Source organism: Neopsephotus bourkii, unplaced genomic scaffold (assembly GCF_033783945.1).
Source record: "Neopsephotus bourkii isolate Nb327-2 ecotype Australia unplaced genomic scaffold, CSIRO-AGI_Nbou_v1 NB_1780, whole genome shotgun sequence".
Lineage (NCBI taxonomy): Eukaryota > Metazoa > Chordata > Aves > Psittaciformes > Psittacidae > Neopsephotus > Neopsephotus bourkii.
In genome coordinates this window covers 11856367-11882898 of record NW_026902254.1, presented here as the reverse complement: position 1 = coordinate 11882898, position 26532 = coordinate 11856367, and the positions used below count along the sequence as shown (strand labels likewise).

At 41.7% G+C, this 26532-nt stretch overlaps 1 protein-coding gene across 1 annotated transcript; it reads right to left on the bottom strand.

Moving 5' to 3' along the window:
• Positions 1-647: 647 nt before the first annotated feature.
• KLF3 (KLF transcription factor 3) lies at positions 648-25897 on the bottom strand. The gene is made up of 7 exons (XM_061379784.1): positions 25790-25897; positions 21555-21593; positions 15091-15186; positions 7756-8251; positions 7149-7299; positions 2552-2712; positions 648-1394 (listed from the first exon to the last, which is right to left on the bottom strand). Exons 3-7 carry the CDS (start codon positions 15145-15147, stop codon positions 1213-1215), a joined length of 1047 nt encoding a protein of 348 aa, XP_061235768.1. The 5' UTR covers positions 15148-15186; positions 21555-21593; positions 25790-25897; the 3' UTR covers positions 648-1212.
• Positions 25898-26532: the final 635 nt, after the last annotated feature.

Sequence of the window (26532 nt, the reverse complement as noted above, 5' to 3'; positions counted from 1 at the left end):
TGCTGATGTGGCATTTTAATGCAATAGACATATCCACAGGGAAGCTTTGTCTACCTACCATTGACAGACTACCAGTCACGAATCAGAGTTATCAAATGGATGATTTGGTGCATGTTTTTATCCAAAGCAGATACACGATTCCGTTTATCATCAGAAGCACTTCATATGCGATGCCATCTTCTCATAAAAGTATTGTAGATTACTAATTTTACATACCGAGTGTATTAAACTGGCACTCACAACAATACAGTTCAGAGCACTTTGGATGCAATGATTGCTATTTTCTGAGGTACATCAAAGAGAAAAAATTATTTAGAGGAAATGTAGGGGAGTGATTGCACAGGGATAGTCTATATCCCTGAAATGAGGTGTGGTAGGTTTCTATGAGTATCATTTAATGCCGTATCATAGCAGAGTACCGTGTGTTGCATCCTTACACTTGCACAGAAACCAGACATACAGTGTCACACACGGTCTTCATTTAACAAATCAACCAGGGCATGATGCAACAAAAACAAGGATATATACTACACTATAATACAGAGGACAGAGGACATTGGTTTAGATGCACAGTATTATGTATGGAGCAATTCCTGTCAATTTTTCTTCTTCACTGAGGTAAATGATGCTATGACTCAATCTGTCTGTAAAGTAATTTCATTGCTTAGATTTATTTCTACGATGCTGTTCACTGTTTGGGCAGAGGGGACTTCTAAATCGGGTTTCTTTCTAGAACTGTTTCATCAACCATATTGCAGAACTCAACACGGCTGGGAGAGTCTATTCATTGCATTGTTGAGCATAAAATGATTGTATTCCTTACAGGGCACATAAATAAAAGTCTCTGGCAAGGACTAGCATTTTGAATATTCAATAACATTTACTACTTTATCAGTATATGCTGGGTTGATTATATGGAGAAACCAACAAAAGCTCTTAAGTTTACAAATTCCCTTATTCACAATGGAATACATTAAACATACTGTCTGCAGAAAGGGTTTGCTTAGCATCCCCAGAAGAAAGAAAACAAAAAGTGTTCACATTCTTTAGGTCTGACCCGTGGCAAGAACATAGAAGGGTTAGATAACATCTGTTACTGACCATAGGTAAGCTTTTAATGGTATAAACTCAGAGATTCAGTCCAGCTGAATCCAAAATAAAATGCATGTGTACAAAAAAAGAAGTGTGAGCGGAGTCAGGGACAGAAGACATTCAGACTAGCATGTGGCGTTTTCTGTGGAGAGCAAGGTGGTCCGAACGTGAAAAGCTACGGTCACAGTCTGGGCACTGAAAAGGTTTGATGCCGGTATGCTTGCGGAAATGCCGCGTTAGTTCATCAGAACGGGCAAACTTCCACGTGCAGCCCTCCCAAGTGCATTTGTATGGTTTTTCACCTGGAGAAAGAAACACAGAAGTGGGGATTTAAGACGCAAACACAGCAGTTAAATATCTGACAGGTTTATCCTCTTGCCTTGTCAAATTTCAGCAAGTACTTTAATGCTTACTCAAAACGCTGCCCTCCGAACAGCACCAGGCTGCAGAGCACTCAGTGCTAGGAACTGTCTAGTTGAAAGCAACAGATCAAAAATTGCTTCCTGCCACAACTTATTTTTTTACTGTCTCTCTGCTCCCCTCCTTGCCATATTAGCACTTGGTTTGTCTCACCAAGCCCAGAAGTGTGAAGGTTTATGCATCTGTTCAAGTGTTTTCAAAACCAGGACCCCATATTCTAGATTAGTTGGGGGAAAGGACTGGTGCTACCATTCAGCACAGCAGAGAGAGAACTTGTGACCTCTTAAAGTTACTGTAGTGTAATTAACTGGCACCACTATACCAAGTAGCTCAACTTACACCCTCTCTCAGCCATTACTTTGTAATACGTGATCCTTCTTCTTAATACCGTCATGCTGTCCCAACAGCTAAAGGGCTGTCTTGATGTAAGACAGACATGAATGGGGCTCCCTTTTACCTGGAAGTGTCCTGTATCTCTGTAAAAAACTTTGATGTATTCAGCAATGCCAAGATGAGTATTTCTACAGAGAACAGAGATGGGGATGTGTTTACTGGAACACTCACGCAGAAGAAGCACTGTTGAACCTGGTGCTAGCATGCCCACATGAAGCAGATGTGTTTGTATTTGGCACATGGTCTGGACTTTTACAAATGGGTTACTCCCATGGAAGTCTCGGTCAAATTTAACAGTCATGTAAGAGGTGAGGTACTGCAATTTGAACTGATTTGGTGTTTACAGGGTGTTTTCAGGGTGTGCAGATTGAGCAATCTGCAAGCAACTGGACAAAAAATGAGCAAAGAGCCAGTGAATGTAAAGCATACCCTCACACACCATGATCCTGCTTTGCCTTTACAGTCTCTTCTTGTACATCTTTCCTGCTACATCCTCCATCTTTTGCTCAGCCTACAATTACATTCAGAACAATGCCAAATCCAACTGCTGTCGTTCTATTTACATCTGGCCATTAGCACAAATTAAAAGTGTAGTCCGCCATTTTACAATAGACTTGATGAAAGGAAAGCATAGCAATGCTCAAACCTGTATGGGTTCTTCTGTGAGCTTTCAGATGGGAGCTTTTAGTGTAGACTTTGTTGCAGCCTTCATAATCACATCGATGTATTCTACGTTTTCTCTGTGTATCTGGAGATTCCACAGGTAAAGGTCTCTTCCCTGGCTGAACTATAACTGAAGGGTGATTCCTGCAAAGGCAAACTGCATGTTAAAAATGAGAAACATTCAGCACAGCAAACCTCAGCTCAGATGAGTCATGACAGAGCTCTCAATTCACTACCCCTCTGTCTCTTGGCAGAAAGAAAAACATTACATGCATGTCGAAAAATTCAAGAGGGTTTAGCAAATTTTGTGTATTCTAGCAGCAATGTTTCAAAATGTTTACTCACTTTATGGCATGATGTAGCCATTTTTACTACTCCCTAGCTTTTTTTTTAACCTTATAAAGGAAAAAACCATTCAAATTCCTGTTTTTCAGTCAAAGGCAAATTTCTCAAACTGAGTTCACAGTGCACTTTTCTTGTATTTGCTCACAATTTTCCCTCTTCCTTCCAATGCAACTAATTCGCTTGCAATTGGAAACAGCTATTCCATATTATTAAAGAAATTGTATCTTTAGGGTTTCAAAGCAGAACTCAAGTCTTTATTGTTCCAGCCACTCCTTTAGAGAGTAATTAAGAGTTTCCTGTTTGGTGCTGGCAGGAGGGTGCGGCCTCCCTGTACCACTGACGTCAATTCCTAAAAGCAGAGTTCAGCCTGAGTGGCACACCCACAGGATGTCTGCAGTTGTCCCTCCACCTTCACAAACACTGGGTTTTGATTTGAAGCCCACAGGTACGCTGCAGGTAAGACATGTACCAACTACATATGGACTCCTGTAAGAGACAGAACTATACACATTCACGCACGTGAAAACCCATCCAGCTTCTCAGTGGGTGGTGTTGTGGATATTCAGGTTTGAACAACACCCCTGCTACAGAACCAGGGACGACCTTGGTTCTTTGTTCCATGTCAATGTTAGAAAAGGAAATAAATAAGTTCATCAAAAAGGTACGTGGCATTACAAACCTTGTAGCCTCACAAAGCTGCATTTTTCTAACCATCAGCAGATCTGTATCAGCGCTTTTAATGTACTTGTTAGCTTTTAATTGAAACTTAGTATATGATGTGCAGGTATTACCATTCCTTGTTGCAAAACTAGCTCCTCCATGTGACAGAAATAAGCTTTCTAGAATTCCCATCTTTCCTCAGTTGCTGTATTTCACATTTCTTTACTGATCAAATTACATTTTATAACTATATAATGCACTAGGTTATATCAGTTACTTAAATCAAGTTCCTTTAGGGCCTAATTTTCAGAAACGCTGAATACCCATTTCTCTCATCAAAATGAAGGGCACGTGCTAAAGACAGAAAATCTGTGCATGGTTAAACAAGAAAAAAAAATCTGTTATTTTCCATCGCAGCAGGATGGGAATTACTGATGTGGGTAAAGTTAAATTCTGTCATTAATTCTTTTACTAGAGTTACAAGCTTCAAACTGGGAGCCAAATCTTCTTCCTTCGGAGTTTCTGTGGCTGTTGAGTGATGCATTCTTCAAGTGCATGCTAAATCTAGCTAAAAATACTGTAATGGCAGGAAACCCCAGACGGTGAGGCTAGACACAGATGTACATACTCTCACATGAGAAAGGAAAGCTTTTAGCTTCCAAATAAATGCTTCTCTAAAGCAATACTCCATTTTAACACTGTTGCATACTAGTCTTTTTGAAGAAGCTCTGGCTCAAGAGAGCAAACAGATCTGATTTAAATGCCTGCGTGCAGAGGCTAGTCTTGGACATGGTAACATCTGGAGAAAGGGAGAAAGAGGATACTGGCTGCACAAGATTTGTGATGGTTTTCAATCTAAGAGTGTGTAAAAAAAGTGCTGAGGATTTGTCTCTGTCTCCTTTTCCCTTTAGAGAAAAGGAGGGTGGCAAGACACAGAGTGTTATCAACAACCAGGCAGGGCATGGCAGCTCTAAAAAATGGATAATAAGGCAGTGTCAAAAATCAGAGGTAAATGAAGTAAGTGCCAATAATAAAAGCACAGCTCTAATTTTTTCATTCCCTCTTACGCAACCACATACAAATTCACGTAAGTCTAACCATTTAAGTATCATTATTTAATCAATAAGAGTATCTTCCAAAAATCATGTTAAAATTTCCTCCTCCTTTATCAACAGACCACACTATGTTGTCAGCTTAAGTTAGGCTTCAATACTTGCAAGAAAATACAGTATTAATGAGGCTTCTGATATCTGGTCAGAGATTACTACCTCAAGTTTGATTTTAGAAATAACTGCATAGTTACTTCTATTATCAGACATACTAGAAAGTCCAGCAATCCCACAAAAATGCCACCACCATCATATATACACACACACAAACACATATGTGTGTTTATGCCAAAAACTAACACTAAAGCTAGATTAGTCACTTAAAAGTGAGACTGAAAGTTTTCCTATGTCCCTTTATTGTAGCTCATTCGTGCACTTTGGGCAGTTGCAACCTATGAGAAATGCTAAAAAATCATTGCCAAACCATAGCTCAAAATGCAGAGAGGCTGGTGAAGCTGTGAGACAACAGGAAATTTTATAAAGGTCTAGGTGTCTCGCCTGCTAACTTGTGTGATTTGTCTGCCTTTTTCTTTTAATGATAGAAAGATAAAACCTGTTATTTACAAACTTCTTGTTGTGAATACAGAACATGAACTTGAACGAGCTGGCTTTAGGAACCAGCAAGAACTGCAGCTCTGCAGGACAGCTAGAAAGCAATTTAAGCCACTACCCAGGACAGGGTCTCCATAAACCTACTGCTCTGCATGGGCAAGCAGAGGAGATGCTTTGGGAACATGGACTATTCAACACTACCTACATGTTATACCGAATTTTATGTTCTTTGCTCAGCGGATGGGTTTCCTGTGGAAACTGGAGTCACTGGGAAATAATTCAAGTCACTAATGCAGGTGACAAGCCTGCAGAAGTCTCAGCCCTGGAAGGGTGTGGTATCAGCAAGGAACAGCACTTACTGGTTTTGTTAAAGAGGCCTGTAACAAAGAACAGAAGCAAACTGAACCATCTGATAGTCCTGACCTACCAGAAGTTAGTTTCTGACTCCCTTGTGTGGCAGGTCCATTACAGAAGATAAGTAACCTTCTAGTAAACACAGATGCTTACTATTTTATGTTTAGTGTAATAAAACATGTAAGGTTACTTTTAAATAAACAGCATACAGTTTATAAAAGCCAGCTGGCCACTAGCTGGATTGCAAAGAGCATGCATGCTACAAGCTGTATCTAAGTTGGTTATTAGAGACCTGAAACAAAGGAAGGGTGCCCACAAGATGGCTGTACAGAACGTAGTTAGCCCTGGAGTCATGGTGTGCCTTCTAATCTGGGATGGTCATGAGCAGGAGGACCTGGCTGACTTGTGACAGAACTGCAGAAGACCGCCTGTTGTTCCATGCTTTCTCCACACCACACGCTGGTTTTGGGAGTCTGACTTGGAGCCCTTTTTCCCCGCTCTAGGCAGTGAGGTCTCCTACAACTGCTCTGAGGATGATGGTAAGCAGGAAGAAAGGGCAGAAATGGATTATGGCATGTATTAGGTCATGTACCATTAGCCCAGCTCAGTTCCAAACTTCAGCTCTTGCCAGAGCCATGCCAGCAGCCTACATGCCTGTCCAGAGCACTGCCAGCGGAAGGATGACGTGGGCTCTGGGCGATCCCATGATTTTGGTTAAGTTGACAGAATTTTCCCTAGGAAAACAGGAAGGGTGCCCATGGCTCCTCACGTATTTCCTGAGAATTTTTTTGTATTTCCAGTTATACAGTCTCTGCCCAGACCTCACTTCTTTCTAGCCCTTGCTCCGCCGTCTGCAAACAGAACAGTTCTAATGCCTAAAGATCTGTGATCCAGTTCATGTAGTGGCCCCAGTAATAGTTGTACCAGCACAATGACTTGGTACCGGGGTGGAACTAAGTGGCTGGGAGGAAAGCAAGCTTCAGGAACTACTTGAGCTGCCAAAAAAGCCACCCACAGAACAATGGCCTCAGGTAAACATGGAATTTCACTGGATATATAGAGAAATTGTAGGCCTGAGGGGGTTCTTTCCACCACACAGCCAAAAGTTATTAAAAGACAAGTCCTCCAAGAAAAGAAAGTCACAAGAATCTTTTCAGAGAAAGGTATTTCAGGCAACACAGAGATCAGTAGGAAGTGTCTTTATAGCTTCTTTCGAGTTTGCTGCTGGTTTTACATATACAGGTATCACTGGCATATGGAGAGCCCTACCTTCAATGAACTGTAGGACTGATTATATAGATTAGAAACAGATTATATAAATGGCAGATCTATGGGGTTGCAATGTATAAATACGTAACAACTCCTGTATCGCTAAAGAGAGTTAAAAACAGTTGAAATCACATTTCACAATGGCAGTGGAGGGCAAAGGATGTTTTTCTATATTTTACCACATTTTCTAAAGCACAGCAACACCCGCTCCTGCTCCTCAAAACTGTTAACTGCTGCAATGGACCGCTTTTCATTCTTCTGCTGATGTTGGGACTACTGTTAGTTACTTACTCTTGCAACATTACTTGCTGGGGAGACAACGAGGTCATCATTGGAGGTGACATTTGTTCAGGGTAGAAGTCAGTCTTCTGTGGTTCACTTCCTGGCTCTACTTTGATTGTCTTCTTCAGCATAGGCTTCTCATAAGACTCAATGACAGGCACTGTATGGGGGAGAGTGGGAGAAGGCAGGGAACATTACAAAACCGTGGAAAATTGAAGAAATAATGTATGTAAAAATTGATAGTTAAAACCAAAGAAATCCCCCACCTCGATGTTTAGTGCAACAATTTATATTAAAGTACAAAATCTTCCAGTTTTAGGCTATTTCCTGATGAACTGTAATTCAAAACAATTCTATTCATTTTCATCAGTCCAGCATTTTTATCAGTCCAAATCTCAGTAGATAAACAGCTTTTGCAGGTATAAATCAGAACAGAATGCAACTTTGATTAAGTTTGATAAAATATTTATACAGTAAATTCTATGCCTGTACATTTTAGAACAACAGGAATTATGTTTCATTTCCTAGAATCTGAAAAGCACACAAACATTGCCTGGATATACAGTTATTTTCCCAGGATGAAATGGTGCAAGAAGAAAACTCTGACAGCACCAACCTGGCATACTACTTGGAGTTTCCATCTCATCTGCAAGAACTGTTGACACCATGATGGGCTGCTGAAGATGGGGAGCATACATAAAAGGAACTGGCTGGACCACAACAGGCTGTATAACTGGGAGTATTCCAGGGCTTCTCAGTCCGTGGCGTGAAAGAGCAGCGGCCATTACAGGTGGGATGGTTATTGGCATGGAAATAGGCTGTACTCCCGGGGGTGAAGGTGTAAATTTACTGAGAGGTGAGCTGGGTGAGGACAGAGTCAATCCAGGTGAAGCTCTCCTATGCACATTCTGGAATTTTAGAGGGGAAGGAGAACTTCCAGTTGAAGGTGGTGAGCTCCGTTTGTTCACCGTAAGGTCTACTGGCTCCATCTGGATTCCATTTGATAGTCCTTCAGGGCTTGAGTAAAATTTATTGTGCAACATACCCGGTGTAGAATAGATGACGCTGTACTTGTTTGGCTTCATTTGGTCCATGTAATTGGATGGGTATGACTGTCAGAAGTAGTGGAAAAAGAATGAAAGAAAATAATAAATCAACACACACAATTACTGCTGAAAAAGAACGGCAGTTAATAAAACTGAGCAAAATGAGAGAGTTTCAAGGAAGTACTTCAATGCATTTTCTAAATAAAAGTGAATTAAATAAAGCTTAAGATTTCACACAAGGGAAGTTATTCAAGTACTGATTCACTGTTTCAGAAGCACTGTAGAACAGATGATGAAAACAAATCCTTAAGGCTTACTCAACTCTTTCTCCCTTAAAAACTGGTTTTTATATACTAAGCTGCACACCACTTAACTGACCAGGGAGATACATGGTGCTGTGTCAGCATATAACTATATACCAACGATCATGAAGTCAAGCAAGACAGGAGTTAAATTTGACTTAGAATTGCAAGTAATGGGTCCCAATCAACAGCTCAATTGGTAAACAATCATCACTAAAGCAAGAAGTTTTGTATCTGAACCCTACAAGCAATGAAAAATACACAGCTGCACTACATAAGCAGTAGGTGAGAAACCCAAGGGTACAAAAGGTAAATTTTAAACACTGCCCCCCCTTTTTTTTCTTCTTAAAGGGATAAAGCAGCTAACCAGCTAGTCTGATTTTATAAAACTACTGCAAGGACAAACATTTGGTGTACTTGAAGAATATTCTTGTTAGTGATAGCTATCAGTTCTCTACAATATAAACCGGAAAGCTAATCCTGACCTATGTGACAATCTCCACATTTTAGTGGCAGTGATTTTTGCAAACCAAAAAGTACTCCCATTCGTGACAGAGTATAGTGTTATGAAACAACCATCCAGATCAGTTTTGCATTTGAAACTCAGCTGAAAACTGGGGTTGTTTGGTAACAGGTAACTTACAGTGGAAACCAATGTGATGTTCTAACACAGGAGACAGCCATGGGAAATGCAATCCACAGTTTCTTAGACTTTACAGGTTGTAAATTTTTTGAAACAAAATTCTGTCTTTGGGTCCCAGGTAAGTAAGAATTCACATTAAGGCTCAGCAGTTTCGCACTAATGTTAAAAACCTGCTAAATTCTTTGGCACCAAAAAGACTCTGATGAGGGGGTTTAAAGAAAAATTCACATGGTAAAAAGTGAAAGAGATCAGAAGTATAAACCCATTATTTTTTTATACAATCATTTCCATGACATTTCAATTATTTTTTCCTGGGATGAAAACCTGTAGCAATACATTTTCCTGCTTTCCCAACTGCGTTCCCTGTGAGAGCCAGTCAGTTGATTTTAAATGTCAATGTTAACTAAAAATATTTTTGCAAAACGACCCAAATGCATTTTTCTTCTTCTCAGTTACTGTCTGAAACAGTGAGTTTAGAAAATACTACGTTTTCCTCCTGCATTCATAACACTATGGTAGAACAGCAAAGCTGAGTCACCTATTCCATAAAGTGCTCAAGTAAAGAAGCATACACAGTGGTGATTAATCTTGAAACAGTAAATATTACATTAAAACCTCTGAAACCTTTATTTAGTCTCTTTCTGACTAATCTTACAAATTCCATCTATACCAATGTTCATCTTTTAACTGGTTCCTCAAAACTGTATTAAAATGTAATTACTGCAAGCTGTGCTGGCTAAAGTAAGTTCTACAGATTTGCCACCACTGCTGAGCTAAGCAATGAAATTATTAGCATTCTAAGTTATGAAGGCAACTGAATATTGATAAGAGTTTAATATTTAACGGTATTTAATATCTACTAAATCTGATCAAGTTACAGGCATAAGCAAAAAGATCAAAGTTTAAACACTTAGGAGATATTAAATACTTCTTTTAAAATTGTCATTTATTGGTTTTTAATACAAAGTCTACCCAGCTTCAACAAACTCTAAGTGTTTCACCATTCAGCATCACTGCATTTATAGTGCTGCAAGTTTGCCAGGAACGATCACAAGGTTACTGACTACAAACATTTCTTCCATTGCAAGAATACTAGAAAGGAAAAAGACTTTGCAATTTAAATCTTAGGGATTTGGGCAATGGGTCTATTAAAGAATGAACCATCTCCAAGCTGTAGCCTTTCTACACAGTTATCCTCTTCAAGTCTTCGAGTAACACCAGATGTGTTGAAAAAACATCAAACTATTAAAAAGTTGTGCAGACAAATGTAAACTAGAACAGTTAAGTAAAGCATGTTTAGACAAGCAAGACATACTTGAGTATTTTAGGGACTCGGTATTCTACCCCATATGCCTTGCATTATTTTGCATAGATGTTTGGCACAGATTTAACAGCAGCTAATTTTTCTGGCAGTCTGGGGAAACTAAATCATTTTCCTAAACTCCTCCTGTGATCTGAATTGCTGTTTCTGTCTGAACTGCAGATAAAGTTGCGATAGAAAAATGCAGTGTGACAAATTATCTGTTTTGGGAAGAAAAAGGGTGAAAAAGTTAAGAAGGATCCTAGAACAATGAAAAGGCAACTATCTGCTGTCAGTCAGACACTGTTTGGTGGAAAACTTTTGCTTCACTGGCAATGAAATGTGGTTGAAATCCTGTTTGTCTGGAGTTAAGTCACACTTAGATCTATGCCCTGGTTCTGAAGCTGAGCTTCCTGTATCTTTTTAGCATAGCAAAGGTTCTGTTTCTAGACCCTTGGGACACAGCAACTGCCATGAGGTTGACTGTTTTCAAATTTGGTAAATCACTTTCCCTTTCTTTGCCAGGGAAGTATCCCATTGGGCATACAGGATGGGAAAATAAGGAAGGCTTCACACTTCCATGTGAATAGGGAGGCATTAACAACTGCAAACCAAAAAAAAGCCCAACTATCTCTGGTTTTCTAAATACCACCAACTGCAGGAAGCAGGACTGTTACTTCATAGCCCACAGAAGCAATCTTTTCTCACCTGTCCTAGAACTTACATGAAGTATTCTGGTGGAACAATCGAAAATTTAGTGTTGTTCTTTTATTTGCCTAAAATATTTAAGCTCATGCATTTTCCTTGGATTTCTACTGTGGGAATTAACAGTGTATGCAGGAGTTTGGTCTGACTTAAGATTTAAAAAAAAACCACAATAAATTCCCTCTTCCCTGTAAATTCTGCTTTCTTAAACATCCCTGTGCAGAATGGCATGTCACTGTGGTAGATCACCATAAAAATGCAGGATTATGTTTCAACATACATTCCTTTACAGTCTCCATCTAGCTCTTGTTTTATGTTTGCCATCATCACTTTCCCCCTTTGTGTCTTACAAAGCAATTAATTTACCTTTCCTAGCTGTTTGTCCATAATAAAATCCAGAGTACTGAAGTCACAAAGAAACTGGAAAATAAATCAAAGGAACTTCTAATGTTTTTGAGTCATATCCATGTGGCTCACACGATTAAACCGATAAATCCAAAAGAGAGAATCACCATGCTCTTTCTCTTGACAATCTATCAATGATAATGACTGGACACATATGTCACAAGCACATGTCTCAGCACCTAGAAGGCTGCTGCTTCGACAAGGAAACAGTATCAAGCACTTACCTGATATAATTTGCTAAATTAGATTATACTGCCCCAGTGAAACACCATCTCTGTTGTACAGGCAAACAGATTTTGAAGCAATTCACAAAGTCTTTTATAAACTACATAACCCTACGAATTTACCTTTAAAATTTAGCCAGCCTCTTAGAAAAGCATAAACAGGTGAAGAACATGCTTACCTACTTACACCATTTGCTGAATCAGTATCATGTAAAAGGATGAACTGTATGTAATCCAAACAGTAGCTAATACACAAAAAAGTATTCTCACCACATAAAATTTGTATTCCAATACACTACTTAAGAGCTCAACTCGTCATGTAGCACACAGCTATCTTTAAAAACAGGTGAAACAAACAGTTGCAGGACTGATGGAAACACAGGGAAAGGCTGATTGTTTCAATTCAAAGAGAAACCGTAACACAGCAAAACCCAACTTTTCACTAAATGGCAACTGGTTTTAGTCCAAATGTTTAAAAAGTCCTTGCAGCAAGTATTTAGGTAGGGCTCGGATGACTCTGTCACTAGTTCATTAAGAACTATCACAAGATGTGTTCGATAATTCAGTAAATAGCATGAGCTGTTGGCAGAATGATGAAATACTGTGGGTGCGAGCTTCAGCCATCTGAGAAGTATAGTTAATCCTTTCAGACACACGCCCTGAAATACAGTAGGGTCAAAACTATAATTTGTTTCCTTCTCCCATCCCAATCATCAGGATTTTTTAAGGACAGATTTTATATCTATGGACAGTGTATGCTCAGCTAAAATAATGGATAATTCTCAAGGGGCTTAGTTTTTTCGTTTGGCTTCTAATGATACTATCAGAATGAAAGATACAATACAAATAAATCTTGATTTTAGATTTCTGGGTTATGTCAGCCTGCAGAGAAACGAATGCTATGCTCAGCACCTCCAAAACATCACACTAACAGTTTCTCCTACCTTCCACCTCCTGAAAAGGTCAAGAAAACTAACACACACAGTGGCTGCTAGCTTTTCTATGTTCTCTACACACCATGATTCCTCCCTGTAAAGGTGTCTCCAGAGTAGTTTCTGCTGGGAAGTTGCGGTGGCAAGGGCTCCAAGGAAGCTGCAAGGCCAAGAAGTGCTGGGGAAGCCAGGACCTCGAGGGCTTGGGGCTGAACAGCCTGTGTGTGTACACAAGCTGTCAGCCCAAGGGAAACCAGGGTAATCTCCATGAGGGGGACCTTGCTCAAAAAATGTCCTTTCCTCTGGAATTTCTGCTTCTCCTTTCCTGATTTTTCTTTTTTTTCATTATGCAATAACAAAAAGGAAAGCATACTGATTTGGTAAAGTGCTCTGAATAGTCCCCCAGTGGCTGGTCACAGTGATGACACTGAGCTATAAGAACACGCAAGATGACTCCAAAGGTCCAATACATGGAAGGTACTACACCTCTGCAAGAAGCATGTGGTATAGAACAAGCCTTGCAGTGCACGTGGCTCAGAAATGTTCCCTTGTTCTTCCCACTACAGCTCTTCCTTAATCTGCAGTCTGGGGAAGACTGCTCACTCCTCTCCTAGTCAGCCTGTTGGAAGGATCAACCCTGTCCCATCTCGCAGAAGCACACAGCTGTATAAGGGCAGGATCTTGTGCCTCTCATGTGCATTATCCAAGCCACTACAGAACCTTCTTTGGGAGATGAAGGCACACTGTACAAAAGACAGCCCGCAGTGTCTCTCTAATGATTTCCTGTTGTTAGCATAATGACACTGTTGTAAAAGTGGCCCATTTTCTGCCTTTAATAGATACCATTAGATACCCTTAGATAATTGTAGGTAATCACCACTAATCTTAATCAAGTTATGCAATAATTGTGATTGAAGTGACAGACTGTCCAATACTAAGGCTCTTCCTTGACCCATATACTGTAATTTGTCACACACTCTTAGTGATAGATTGGTTATTTTTCTGTCATGCCTCTCAAGTAAATAAACCCTATGAAAGCCATACTGTAACTTTAAAATGCACATATACTTAACTCTCAAAAAGTGTTATTAATAGCGCTGAAGAAAACAGACTGCTTACAGATGCATTTAAATTGATGACAATTACTCCACATTTTAAATAAAACAGGAAGCAAACTCTTCACTGGAAGATGCCATCCAGAGCATGAGTTTAACGCACTCTATTTATGCACACTCACTTTACCCTTTTAATTGATCAGCCTCTCTAGGGGTGTGGTTTCATGTTGCACTTAACCTGATCTTATTGCAGGGGCTGCTGAAAGGGGAGGTCCCATTCCCTTGTCCTCCCCTTGCTCCAGCATTGAGCGACTGCACAGAGTAAGTCAGATCAGCTTCCTGATCTGACCGAAAAATAAGGGCATTTTTGGTGGGTTAGCAATTCTGACCACTAAATGAGCTGATCCAAAGGATCCAAATCACTCTGCAGCCACACAATTGCTTCATGTCATACAAAGAAGACACAAAGCTGGAAAGGAGGAAAAAAACCCTGAACCTTGCTTTTCAGCAGCAGCTGGCAGTTGAATAGGTGAAGTACACATAAAACTGCTTCCTGAGGCTCTATTTCCCTGGCAGCCTAAATCATCACAATTCCCACTGTCTCAACCCCAGCTACACGTTCCTGCTACTCCTCCTGTCAGACTCCTCTACGATGACCCTACACACCAAGTTGACAGACAATTAAACCAATTAAAAAGTCCCCCCATCCCCTTTTTTCCCCATTCCTCCTCTACTGCCCTGGCTCTCATCTGTTCACACGGTAGGTAATGCACCCATCCTGCCCAGCGAAACAAAAAAAACAAAAAAACAAAAAACCAAAACCACCAAACAACCAAAACCATTCCTTTTTTGGTCAGGATTAATTTTCTGCTGTTCTGAACACAGAGTTAGCCCCAGGCATGCTGTCTAGACCGAGAGAGAAACAGAAAAGGGGACAGTGAGCAGCTGTTCATTTAGTTCAAAGGAGTAACATTAAAAACATAGGCTCTTGCCACTTCACTGTGAAGTCTGGTAACTTCATTTCAACCTACCTCCATCAGCTCTATGAACTACAGAGATGACATCTGCATTGCAACGGCTGAGATAACTTGGATGTTATGTCCTCTGCTCTGGGTATGGGGACACCAGCAGAAGTAATGAAGTATGTCATTTAGGGGCAATACGTTCAAAAACTACAGAGAAAGTTTTCCTAGAATGTGAACTCCACTGCCCTAAGAGAAAAATACAGCTTCACAGCCTTTCCTAAGCTAACTCAAAGCTTAGAGAAGTCTTAGGATTCATTTAAAGGTGGAAAAACTGTGGAGTCATTACAAAAGCTAATGTATTATAAAACTCTTACCACTGAAACAGGCTCCATGGCTTCTTGTTTGATAGGGACTGGGTCAAACATTAGCATTTTTTTATTTCCCTGTTCTGATGCCTCTGATGTCCTGGCCTGCAGGGGAAAGACAAGCTGTTAGAAAGCTACAGGAAATCCCCTAGGCAAATTCTGAACTGTAGAGAAAGTACTCTATTGTCAGACGAATGTATTTACCCATCTCTAAATAGCATCTTAAATATTTGGCTGGGCTTCATTTAAGTGTTTCTGTTGTTTGTTCTCTCAACTGCTATTGAAACAAGGGGACATCCACTCACCTTAATGGAAGTGAATTTGTATTTTTATTGTGCATGACAGCATACCAAGATCACAGAATTATCACTTTCACTAGTGTCAGTGTGTAAGGACTAATGCACAGTCTAGACTAGGCATTTCTCATCAGCATTACAACTTCAGAGCTATCTTACATAAACAAACTGAACTGACTCTCGAAAGGATAAGAGTTCAAATAGAGAAGCTGAAACTTTCACATACATTGACATTGAAATCAACACAAAAGAAAGATTAAAATCCAGGACTAACATACTGGAGAGGTAAATTCAACATGCTGCAATGACTTATCATAAAAAATACATCAGTTATTTCCCTGAGATAACAGATTTACTGACAATTCAGTAACAACTTGTGCTCACTGTGCAAAAGAAAAGCTCTCCAAAAGAGCTGGTTGTATTCTGTGCAGCTTTAACTGTTTTCTGTACACTGTGTTCAACCTCACTTGCCCAATTCTAGCTTATTTAAAAAAATAAGAAATACACAAATCAATTTTGACCAGTAGATGGCACTGGAAAGAAACGAATACAACCAGAGCACATCATCCAATTTCACCCTCTGGAAGCAGGCTACAGGCTCAACAGCAGATCTGTAGCTGTGGCTGGAAAACTCTTCCAGAAATTTAAATGAAAATTTCACGATGTACCTGCTCAAATTAAAACAATTCTAATAAGCCCGCACTAATGAACAATCTTACAATTAACAACCCTGTGTACTTGTAGATAAGAATTTGTTAAGAGCTGCCAGAGAAAGATGGCACGAGTTGTTACAAGTCTATCATTAATTATGCAGGTATACGAATAAAGCTTAAAGACTTTTGGAAACATATTACCACAGTGTACATTTTGAATAATGGAAACAAACAAGTATCACAAGTAAATTAAAGTATCCTCCTCCTTCTTTTTACAAAGGTCAAAGACCTGAGAGAACCAAACTGCGAAAAAAAAAGAAAAAGGTGAAACAAACCCAGCAACTCAATGCAATTTCTAGCTTAAAGTTAACACAGTTTTATTTTAGAAGCAGCTGAATAAGATGGCACTATTTGCTAAAAGTTTGATAATTTTGTAAATTTTTAATTTAATATTTTGTTTGAGAGCAGGTCATTGATTATACTGTGTTTCTTTGAACGGTTGATTTTACAGGTTTTTAATGCTTCACATAGCTTGAACTAATGTTTCAGAAGACTGTCTTCCCAGAAATACATCCACGTATCTACACATGAAATACACTTCACACATGTTCCTACATATATATATATATATGCATTGTGGAAACAGGAAAGAAGTTATCCTTTCAGACATAAAAACATTTACAGTAAAACGTAGCTTCTCAGAATTTGGAATCACTTGCTTTCAGGTTTCCAGAAAGTTCCAATGTTCAGTTTGTATGTGCATAGATAAAGTGACATACCAATCTGTACTTTAGTGAAGGAAGAGGTGAAAGAACAGAGGAAAAAAAAAAAGGAGAAGAGAGGAAAGAAAGAGAAGGAAAGAAAAAGAAGGAAGGAGTTTGTTCTACATAAGCAGTCATGCTCCAGGCTATTCTTTTTGCCATTGCTGTTTCAAGATTTATTTTCTTCAGCTTAAGTTACTCCGTTTCACCTTTTACTCCAAAGCAAGTGTATGAAAGACAGTTGATACACATTTCAATGTCATGCTACACATTTGAGTGTTTCCTGAGAGAGCTCTAAATTACTGTGTAGGAGTTAGACTGACACAGATAACAAAGTGTTCTGCACGAAATGTGAAAAGTAATTCCCAGTCTTTCTCAGGTGTAGTCATTGAAGAACAGCAAAAGAAAATGTTAACTTTTATCGCTGCATCATAGTACAGAAATCTAGCACTTCTTTATCATGTTACTTTTAAGCATTTCTTTTCGCCATTGATAGAGACTGGAAACCAATTTTCAAGAACGCAAAAATAATTAATATGCAATGTTGGTCCAGAGCAGAGGGTCAGATTCTTATTTGGTGGAAACCAGTGGAGTTGCTCTAGAGTCACTATAAACCAGCTTTGGGTCTGGCATTTAAGGTTTAGCTCAGAAATACACTTCCCGAAGGCTGCAAACAAACTCACAAAACAATTCTCTTTGTATTTAAAAATAATGCTCCGAATTGATTGCTTGGACCACACTCACAAGTAACGACATGCAACCCCCATGCACACACAAATAAAACATGCTAATTCTACTAAGTTGTCAGTAGTTTTTCCTAGGCTATTTGTAAAATCATGCCTACTAACACAAAACCTCCCAGCTCTCTCTCCTAAACATCTGAGAAGGGGGCAACACGGAAGGTAAACAGTCTTATCTGTTTCTACTAGAGAGGAATGAAAAAACAGTTGGGTTCTACTTTACACACTGATTTCACAATGTACTTGTTTGGAAGCCCACAAATTGTTTAGTAAATACAACTAATTTCTGGAAAATCAAAATAACCAAATCTCATTCCTGAGGTACCCTGGGAAAAACAGTGAGGGGACACCACCACATTCATTTTAAATAGATGAAAAAATAAGGCCTTTGTCTTTCATGTTATTAGATAAACTGTTCTGCATTAAAGGGCTTTTTTCATGTGGGTTAGAAGAATTTAAAATGCATGCAATCTGAAACTAAATAATTAACTACAATCTGGTAGGCAAACATTCCACCCTCTCTTTTTTTGCTCTCCCTCTCTTTTTCTGCTAACAAGCCACCCAGTTTTACTTTCTTGCCTCCTCCCATTCACTCCACCCTGTGGATCTCTGCCAAGTCAGCCCAACTTGTCCAAACAGGACATGGCTTTTGATAAAATTTTGCTCACACCCTGTACTTCAGAAAGACAAATGAAGCAATTGGGTTTTGTATGCAAATAAGGACAGGTGCAAGGTGAAGTCCAGGCAGAGTCCTTCACTGTTTTCCTAAGTCCAGTGAAGACAGCCAGAAAAAACACAAACTCTGCCTTTATGATCCAATATCCAAGGGAAGAATCCCTTCCAAAAGGAAAGTTCAGCACTGGTAGGCTCATCGCCTTACCAGGATTGAAGAGTTCGTGATATTAACTTCCTAACAGCTATGGTTTACTGTTTCAGAGACATAATTAAGAGTAAATGAAAGCTTAAAGGTACTCAAGGTGTATTCTGACAGTAAGGACTTGTACATATTATTTACCCTGGATGAAACAAGCAAGCGGTTAAAGAATGGAGCCAGACTACACATCTACACTGCAGAGCAGCTGGAGAAGCGCAACCGCACCGCAGCTACTCCCGACAGCTTCATACATCTATCTTCAAAGGTCCACCAACTCCGTAAACCTGTTATGAAAGGATGGGGTGAAGAACTAGTTTTGACCGTGCACATCCAACAACTATAAAGCCTCCCTCTGACATAGAGCTTTTGCTCTCATTAAGTACTTGGAAGAGTAGTCAGTGTCCTGACTCTTGTTGCGGACAGCAGGGTGGTGACCATAAATTCTGCCTCTCTTCACTCTGCACAAAAGCATGCACGGGGCTTGCTTTCTCAGTCTTTGTGCCTGGGGGAAGCAAGTAATGCTGCCTCGTGGTACAGTGAGGCTTTGTCTAGAAGCTTCAAGGTATGATTGTTATTGTTTGTATAATTACAGAATAATGTAATGATATCTACTAAATTAACACTGCTTGAGTGCCTTCTGCAAAGACACGGCAGCTCTCACAGCACTGTTGGTACCTAGCAGCCAACGTAAGTCATGTGGCCAAAGCTCTTCAGTCCAAGACCTTTGGGACTTAGGCTGTTGCTCTAATACTATGCTCTAATACTATGGAGCTCTAATACCTGGAGTCAAACTTCCCCTGATAATGAGAATTACAACATCAGAAGACTCTACACTGATGAAATCCAGAGGGTGGGGAGGTTTTCTGAACCTACGTGAAAAGTCTTCTTCAGTGCAAACTTGAAAGAGAGTTTGACTGAGAAAAACTAAGTTTTTGAGAGCAATGGCACAAAAAGTGTTTTCCAGGGCTAGTAACAAGCTGTGTTCGCACTTACTGTACCAGTTGTTCATCAAGACCTGAATCAGCATAAAAGTGTTTCTAAAGTTTCATTAACTTTAATGGGAAGTAAGCAAGCGCTTAACTGCAATGGGCCCCAAAAATAGCAGCCAGCAAAGAAACTCTCCAGCTTAGCACAGCAGTCAGACTCAGCCAAAACAAGAGCAGGGGAAGGAGAAAAGGCCCAGACACACTTCTGGGGCAAGGGACCGCAGCAGCCAGCCTATGAAGAACCAGTCAGTGGGAGAATCATGAAGAACTAGTACATCAAGGAACCGTTTCACTGATCGGCAGCCTTCTGTGTTTATTCGCTGGATTTCCACTGGGAAACGGTAATAACAGTTGAAAAACTCAGGATATCATGTAAAAAGAAACTTTTAACATGGGCAAAATTCTGCTGCTGGAAGTTTTACTCGATAGGCATGAAGAAAAATCATATTTGTATAGGATTCTGTTATTCAGTCTGAGGCTATTTTGCTTTTTACTAACTTGAAAATCTTTTGCCTTTTTCCTGTCAGAACTGCAAGCAGGTTGAAAAATCTGGGCTTTTTTGCACAACTTGGGCATCGTAACTTTGCTGACTTCACCTTGACCTAGAACTGCTTTGACACAATAATTTATCAGCTGTGGAGCAGACTAATCAGTATGTCCATTAAATTTACAATACTGTTGCAGGTTCTTTGAAGCCACGTGCCTGGAAATGGCTTTCTTGTATGTAAAACTTGGGGCAAAAATGTTCTTGTAGTGCTCATTAAGAAAATGTCTTCTCTGTTAAGGAAAAATGGGGCCCATGTAAACCCTGTTCAACCTTCACTTCTACATTTACTGAGCCTATGGGAGAGAGAAAGAAAAGCTCGAGGCACCTCCATTAGACAATATTCTCCCTTATCACGACAGACTGCTGTCTGGTTTCCTGTCTCAGGCTACTTCTTAGAAGGAGAAACAGTCTAGTAAGGATAAAAGATCAGACTTTTTAAAACAAGTGAAGTATGCAGAATGGTATGATAATCTTTCCCTTCCAAACTGAACTTTTTTTGTTGTGCTTCTCTCAAGAAGTTAATTTTGAAGGTAATTTAAAAATATAAATATAAACCCTATATTTTTATTACGAGGGAAAAATGACAGAAAATACTGTTCTCTCATGTAAAGGGTTCTGCTATATCATGAACCATGAAACAGAAAATTAATATTTCTGATAGTATGGGGAAGAAGGAAAAAAAAATAATCCTAAATAAAGGAAGTACACATTTATGAATAATAGCCTAAAGGATTAATTTGACTGAGAGTCTGAATACAGGGCAAATGTTGATGTACCTAGATCAACATGTAGGTACCTTCTATGTACCTACAAAAGTTGAATAAATAAAAACAGGGAGAAGAGCTGGATGGTGTAGTAGGTACAAATCAGGCAGTCTTCAAAGCTGCTTAGTGGAAAGTCTGTCATGCCTCTGTGGCTCAAGTTAGTCTGTTGGTAACACATGCTGACTGCATGACAGGCAGACCATACGTTTGGTGGGTTCTTTTCTTTCCATTCTGACTTAGTTTACTATTAAAAACCTGTTAAAGTTTTATCTTTCCATTTGGCTGATCTACACTTACACTTCCTTCCCCTGGGAGATACCAACTGTGGCTACAAAACCCTCAAAGGAAGCCTAGGCATCAAGTGAATGCTGAAGAGGGAAGGGTTAAATCTCTTGTAAAACCAGCTCTGCCAAACTTCATATTCTGGATTGGAAGCAGCTAGCCTCAGAATGAAAACACAAAGCTTCAATGCTGCCAGCATAAAAGAACTCTAAAAGGCCTCCTGTTAGCCGTGTTAATTAATATTAAAAAGTTGGTTTACAAAACTATTATAGTTTTAATCACAGTCCCTGATTTTGTAGAACTTCAGGCTACAAAAAGGTGAGAACCACAAAATTCACTGCATTTATTATACACCAGTTTCCAATATTAAAGACAGTTAAATTCAACACTTTTCCTCTGTCATGGAGAAAAAAATATTAAGTATGTCTGAAATCCTGTGCAAATTACCAGTACTGGAATTAAGATATTTAATCAGGTTTTAATGGATAAACTAATCCATGGTATTAGAAAAAAACAACTAAGTAAAAATAACCGAGAGTGACAAATGAAAATAATCAATAAATAACTTACCAAAACTGTGTGGCCAAATACTTCTTGCTATCTGGACTTCTGAATAGACAAAAAAACAAGTTGATGTAAGGATGTGCACATAATTCAGTAAAAATTATTTTTCACATACAAGCAACTCCAGAAAGAGGAAGTTTAAAGCATGTAGTTCAAATATTTCTTAAAAGATACCTGCAATAATCACAAACAGCTAACTTTTAGCATCCAAAAAAAGCAACAGCAGGAACAAAAAAATTACTTTAAAAATGTAATCTTTTATTTCAGTCATTTAAGGATGACTGAAATAAAAAAAATGGGCAAAATGAAAGTGTGGAAATATTTCTGTGTATACAGAAACCATGCATATCCCAGCCCCTAAGTGACAGAGAAGAATAAGCACTCCATCTTGCATTTTCATTCAGGGCCAGATTCAAGCCCACTGAAGCTAATTCAAATCTTTCTCTTGATTTCAGTGAGCTTTGGCTTAGGTCTTCTAGCTCTTCTTCTGTCAGATCCAAAGCAACAGAAAGATTTATGCTCTCTTCCTGAATTTCCTCTCAGTGTTTATGTCTGCCTGCAACAGGGTCACGGGAAAAGACAAATATAAAAACAGGAGTAAAAAAAATATTTTTATGCCTTCAAAAATGCAAAACGTGGGACAACCATACCTATTTATTCCAAAGAAAAGTTAGCCAGCAGTGCCTCATTTTCTGTATTATATCTGGAAGACAGTAAATCTTCTAGTTTGTATAAGAAGAAAATACCTATTCCTTTTGAGATCTGGAAATACAAAGTGCTTATGGTGGGCCATTCAGGCTGGGTAATGTCAGGAGCCAAAACTCTTACACGTATGAGCCTACACAAGGATGTGGATTCTCTTCTCATACTCTTTTTACATCAGTGTAACTCTGTGACTTTAATGGAGCAATTCCAGATCAGCTGATGAGCAAGTGAGAGCAGAGAACTGGCTCACAACTTTCTGGGGACTTGAGTAGAAGTTTTCAGCGAAGCTCTCTAGTTCACCCCATAACTGTACTGGAGTCCAGGGTGTGCGTTAAAGGTTAACTTGGAAACCTCGTTATGACATAACGCAGGCATCTTAAGCAATCATGAGTGTGTAGAGACATGATAACTCATTGGGTGGGGATTGGGAGTTGAGGGGCAGTGACAAGGGGCCTGAACGAGGCTACTGATCTGCCAGAAAACAGCCTGAAACAGGAAAGAGCACCACATATGCCACTTGGAATGTGTGACGCAAACCCCAGCCTTGAAACAAAGAACAGGAAACAGCTCTGCTGGCTGCGCTGGGGAGAAAGCACAGAGAAACATTTAGGCGGCCCTCCCTGACCCTATATTCATGAGCAGCTGGAGTCTTTTAAAACAACAACAGTGGGTGGAGGTGTTTGTTCATTGGGTGTGAATAAAAACACTGTCCTTATGCAGGGGACCTGCCCTATTTACAAACAGGCTCCCTTAACATAGGGCAGCAGGAGATTTTTAGACACCACTGGTCATGATGATTAGCTGAAACCTTCCCTGAGACAAGCTGGTTTATTACTGTGTTGTACAGAATGCAGAAGCTAAACAGAGCGACAGCTTCATGACATCAAAGAGGCAGCACACAGCTGGACAGCGAGCATCTTCTTCACAGACAGAGCCAAGGTGATCAGACCAGTGCAGGAGTTACCTGTAAAGCTAGGGGCTGCTCCTAGACCATGTCTCACTTTGTGTTCAGCACTGCTCAGTAGCTGAGGACCAACATTACTCAGTGCACTCATGAATATTTTTCTAACCCATCACATGCTTAGCCTTCTACATCCCTGTTTCATGCTAACTCAGACTTCATCTTAGGACCTGATTTTCCATGGACAGAATGTTTTTAATTTTGAAGCACCCAAATACAGAGGTGAATAAATGAAATAGCTGTCAATGTGAGGCAGGGAAAAAGCACATCTTGTCTAGATGTCATACAACAGAGTAACTTCAATATCCATTTTCCTTCAAAGCTGTTATTTCAAATATTCTCTCCTCTTACATACTTTGCATTGTTTATTTACATACCATGGATGAGACATCTAATATTATCCAATGCGAGAATGTGTTACAGCAAATTATGTGGACAAGTACCACAGTAACACTAATAATTGCTATGGGGTTCATGGCTGGAGTTTAACAATGCGCATGAGGTGACAACTGACTAGTAGAGCATCTATACAGCAACATGTGGGTATAGGTTTTATGCTGACTTATCAGCTCCTTACTCTCTTCACATTGAGTATCTAGAAATATAAGTAATTTGGTGGTTGTGTAACTCCGACCTCTATTATCTCTATGCCTCTGACTAATCTCACTCACATTTACCTAATTATTTACCTGAAGACTCTTGGTTTTGGCTTAAACATGTGTTGCCTGGGTCAACTCCTCACAGTACCTAAGGGCTCACTTGCAGCTCTGCTACTTAGGAGATTTTTCTCCATTTCTCAGGGAAGTGAGAGACATCAGTTAGTATCTTTGTTTTCTCCCCCTTGCCCTTAACCCCAGTCTTCCTTGAGGTGTAGGACACAGCAGTAATAGGGTGTGCGGGGTGGGGGGAAGGGAAGCATGTGCCTGCTTGGGAAAAAATATAAAAAATCCACTCAAGTCAGCTTCAGTTTTTTTGTATTTTGATACTAGACAAAATATTCTTAAAAATACAAGAGGAAAGTTAGTTTGAAATAAGTCTCTTCTGGGTCAGGCAGGAATATCAAATCCAGATGTGATTCCTCTCACACAAGCAGCAGCTCCTCATGCGATTATCAAGACAGTGTATCTCAAAAGTATTCTATAGAAAAGTCACCAGAGAGCAGCTGAGTAATCCTTTGTTTTCAATACAAGTAATGAACGTTTATGGATGTTAGTTCAAATAAAGTCAAGTCTTCAGAGCTGTCCTATCAGCCACCCGAACTCAGGTTTCCCAACAATAAAACCTTCAAAGTTCAGCTCCACAAATAGCAACACTTCCTGAGTTTTCAAAGGTGAGGAAGCAAACAGAACACAGCAGACAGTGCAGGTACAGTAGCTAAATCACCAGGGGAGCAAATGTGATGTATTTTTTTTTCATGTACTTCTTGAATGACCGCTTGAGCTATTCTGAGATAGGCCTTTCTCCCAACTTCAGCTTAGGTGCTGTGATCTGTCAGCATGGGCTTCTGCTGCTGAACCTTCCTTTTCCAGGGATCCCCTAGCTGTGCCAGGCACTCACAAATGTCTGAAGCAAGTAACTCCTATTCCCATTTCGGGTTAAAAACAAAGAAACAAAAATACCAAAAGCAAAAGCCCAAACGGCACCCAGAAAAGGGAAGCTAATTACGGTCGTTTCCAACTCCACGCTAAAGTGGAGTTAGCCGTGCTGTCCTAGGCGCTATGCATTTTACCGTCGCCTGCCCCATCGAAGTGGTGCTTAGGTTAGATGTCAGTACGAGAGGCAGATTTTTGAGAGGCGATCTCATCCTCGACTTGACTCATCCTTGACCGAGAGTTAAACTGGGGACACGGCGCCGCCGGACACCTTCGCACCGCTGGTGGGACACGGCCAAGAGGCGAACTTCTGCCCTGGCATCCTCGCCGCCCTCGGGCACCCGCTATACTTTCCACCTCAGTTTCGTCCAGCACGACATCCCGTGCGGGATCCGATGACACTTCAGCCCCTACCTGAAGACGAGCCTGTCACACCCGGCGGGAGGCCGGGGGCCGCGGCCGCGCTCAGCTGGCCCCGAGGGACGGGCGGCGCGCAGGCCCTCCCGCCAGGGGCCGGCGGTCAGGAGGCCCCAGGCGCCCCGGCCGGGGAGGGAGAGCGGCCGGCGGTGGAAGGTGCCGCGAGGGGGGGCAGCCCCGGCCCTGAGCGGCGCCGCCGGCCACACAGGTGCGCTGCTCGCCTGAGCGGGCGCAGGACAGCAGCTGCCACCCCCTTGCTCCGGCCGCCTCACCGCGTCGGCGGCCACGCAGGAAGTTTCACAGGCACCGCGGAGAGAGAACCCCGCTGTGAGTCCCTGCACCCGTCCTGCTCCCCGCAGCTGCGGCCCGACGGACACCCTGTCCCCGCCGCCCCCCAGTCCGGCTGCGGCTCCCGCTCCTCCGGCTGCGCCCCGCTCCCCGATGCCCTGAGCTCCGCGCCGCTCGGAGCGCGTGGAAACTTTCCTCCTCCGGTACCTCCATCCCGCAGCCGGCACAGCCCGGCCCCTCGGCCGTTCCCCCGCGCCCCCCCAGCTCCTCACACTTACGCTCAGCGGGTGGTGCGGTGCGGAGACTCCCGCAGCGCTGGGGGTCGCGCTGGGTGGCGGGGCTGGGGGCGCTCCGGAAGCACCGAGGCACGAGGCCGGCGTGTCCCGAGTCCCCGCGGCTGAAGCGCCTCCGCGGTGGCTCCTGGTCTGTGTGCGAGGAGGAGCCGCCCGCCGCCCTGCCTCCCGCCCTCCGCCCGCCCGCTCGCCTGCCTTCCCCTCGGGCTGCTGGCACCGGGCCGCGCTGTCACATGACGCCGGCGCCGCTCGCCCTGCCAGGCTCCCCGGGCCGGCGGGGTGAGTAGCGGTGGGAGGGTCACGGCGGGGAGCGCGGCCGGGCGGTTCCCCGCCCGCGGGTGGAGGCTCCGCCGAGGGGCCGGGGCGAGTCACAGCGCACAAACAGCCGGGCACGCACTGACTCCGCGCAGCCCGCCCTGCCTCCCGGGGGCAGACAGACTAGCACACATACTAATTATCCCCAGCAGCGCGGGGAGGGGAGAGGAGCGGGGCCGCCGCCGCCCCCCAGACAAACCTGCCCGTCCAGCTCCTCCTCCCCTCCCGTGTGTCAGGCAGAGGCGTGCGCCTGGCACCCGGCCCTGATCGCACCCCTTCCCCTCCCTCCCTCCGCGTCCACCCGGGCCGACCTGCGGCGGCGGCAGCAAAACAACAGCAACACCCAGCGCCCGGGGGGAAGGAAGGGAGGTGCTCGCTCTGGGGCGCTGCCGCCGAGCTGGCTTCGCCGGCGG

What these genes read in the sequence shown, in the direction of transcription:
- KLF3 (XM_061379784.1), bottom strand. Translation starts at nt 15,147, where the DNA reads ATGCTAATGTTTGACCCAGTCCCTATCAAACAAGAAGCCATGGAGCCT. An exon ending in CAGCAAGTAATGTTGCAAGA is followed by an intron (nt 2,713 to 7,148) that starts GTAAGTAACTAA and finishes TTGCCTTTGCAG; the next exon opens with GAATCACCCTTCAGTTATAG. An exon ending in TCACAGAAGAACCCATACAG is followed by an intron (nt 1,395 to 2,551) that starts GTTTGAGCATTG and finishes TTCTTTCTCCAG; the next exon opens with GTGAAAAACCATACAAATGC.